Here is a 2,500-nt window from a genome sequence, read left to right as displayed (position 1 = left end):
CCTCTTTTTTATTGAATCCCCCTCTCCTTCTCTCCTCTCTCTCCCCCTCTCCTCCTCTCTCTCTCTCTCTCTCTTCCTCTCTCCCCTCTTCTCCTTTCAGATTTATTCTCTCAGATCTCGGACACGCACGGGGCGATGACGGTGGCCAAGTTTGACCACTTCCTGCTGGAGGTCCTCAAACTGCCCACCGCTGTCTTTGAGGGGCCGTCCTTTGGTTACCATGACCACCATGCCCGTGCTTGTTTCCCCCAGCAGGTAGGCAAGAACCCCCACCTCGCCCCCACCCTAACCACCTACCCTAACCCCCACCCTAACCTCCACTCTCACCCCCCATCCTCCCAGTGCCCTAACCTCACCCTAACCTACACCCCAACCTCACCCTCTAACACACCCCAGCATCCCTGAACCACCACCCTCACACCAACCACACTCCAGCATCTGTAAACACCACCTAAAATGATGGATGCAGGGTGTGTTTTGTTTCTGAGAGATGTTGTGTCCACAGAAAAAGATCATGTTGAACGTGCTTCTTTCTTTTTCTGAGAGATGTTGTTCTTGTGTGTGCAGAAGAAGATCATGTGGAACATGCTTCTTTCTTTTTCTGAGAGATGTTGTTGCTGTGTGTGCAGAAGAATATCATGTTGAACATGTAGTTGCTGTGTGTGCAGAAAAAGATCATGTTGAACATGTTGTTGTTGTGTCTGCAGAAGAAGATCATGTTGAACATGCTTCCTTCTTTTTCTGAGAGATGTTGTTCTTGTGTGTGCAGAAGATCATGTTGAACATGTTGTTGTTGTTGTGTGTGCAGAAAAAGATCATGTTGAACATGTTCCTGGACACCATGCTGGCTGACCCGCCCCCTAACTGCCTCGTGTGGCTACCGCTGATGCATCGCCTGGCCAATGTGGAGAACGGTACCTAACACACACATACAGATACAGTACACAAGCACAAGTACACACACACACACACATATATAGATACACGTGCACAAGTACACACACACACACACACACGCAGATACACGTGCACATATACACACACACACACACGCAGATACACGTGCACAAGTACACACACACACACACACATACGCAGACACACGTGCACAAGTACACACACACACACATACAGATACACGTGCACAAGTACACACACACACACACACACACGCAGATACACGTGCACAAGAACACACACACACACACACACACACACACACACACACGCAGATACACGTGCACAAGAACACACACACACACAAGTGCACACATACACACACATACAGATACACATGCAAAAGTATACACACATGCATACACATACGCACGCATACAGATATTCATGCATATACACTGCACAAAGTGAAAAACAGTACCTAACACACATACACAGATACACACATTCAGGGACACACACACAGATACACACATAAGCATACATACAGATACTCATACATATACTCTGTATATGCACAACGTGGAGAACAGTACCTACTGTAACACACATACATGACAGATATACTGTGCATACTTACACTTACACACTCGCATATAAAGATACACATACACATACACATATACATCAGCACATCTACACATGCACACATGTACATTACATTACGTCACATTCATACACACATTCAGACACACATTCATACACACATTCATACACACATTCATACATGTCCAGCCTGGATACATGGATATACACATTTAACATGACAGAAGCATTATGATGTGTTGAAAACTCTCTTTCTCTCTCTCTCTCTCTCTCTCTCTGTGTGTGTGTGTGTGTGTGTGTGTGTGTGTGTGTGTGTATCCAGTCTTCCACCCTGTGCCATGTTCGTATTGCCGTGCCGACAGCATGATGGGGTTCCGGTACTGTTGCCAGCAGTGCCACAACTACCAGCTGTGCCAGGACTGCTTCTGGCGCGGCCATGCCAACCGCTCCCATAGCAACCAGCACCAGATGAAGGAACACTCCTCCTGGGTGGGTGTGCACCTGGCCAGACTAGCCAATCACAAAGCTCCCAGGGCTGGGTCCTCTCCATCACATTGTTGTCTGTCATAATTACCCAGTGCAAATGCAGTTTCATACTTAAACACACCTTTTATCATAGCAGCCATGTCATGAATGTTTGACACACACACACACACATCCACACACACACACACACACACACACACACGCTCACACACACATACACACACACACGCTCACACACATACACACACACCTGTGACTGGCCAGTCCAAATGTTATGCGTTCTGATATGGGTAAAAGGATGATCTTAATGTCATAACCTGAGCAGAGGCTTGCAGTGCTATGTGTGGGCCAGGTGTCCATGGTGCTATGCATACCTTTGGCCTCTAGAGGGTGCTGGGGTGTTGACCAGCTTGGAGGCGTAGATAGATAGGGTGAGTTTGGCCAACTCGTGCTCAACTGTTGGTGACTCCCAGGCACCATTCATATAGGTCCAGCACACACGACTGGTGCT

General features: G+C 47.5%; 1 protein-coding gene across 2 annotated transcripts in view; it reads left to right on the top strand.

The window, feature by feature from the left end:
• dtnba (dystrobrevin, beta a) overlaps positions 1–2,500 on the top strand; it is a 48,016-nt gene that overhangs the window by 30,533 nt on the left and 14,983 nt on the right. For both annotated transcript variants that reach the window (XM_062550750.1, XM_062550749.1), the window contains 3 exons: positions 101–255; positions 809–914; positions 1,826–1,992. In XM_062550750.1, the coding sequence (XP_062406734.1) occupies positions 101–255; positions 809–914; positions 1,826–1,992 (428 nt within the window). The remainder of the gene's footprint in view (positions 1–100; positions 256–808; positions 915–1,825; positions 1,993–2,500) is intronic.

This window comes from Sardina pilchardus, chromosome 12, assembly GCF_963854185.1.
Source record: "Sardina pilchardus chromosome 12, fSarPil1.1, whole genome shotgun sequence".
NCBI lineage: Eukaryota > Metazoa > Chordata > Actinopteri > Clupeiformes > Clupeidae > Sardina > Sardina pilchardus.
Note: the sequence above shows the minus strand (reverse complement) of the source record. Positions and strands in the feature narration are given on the sequence as shown.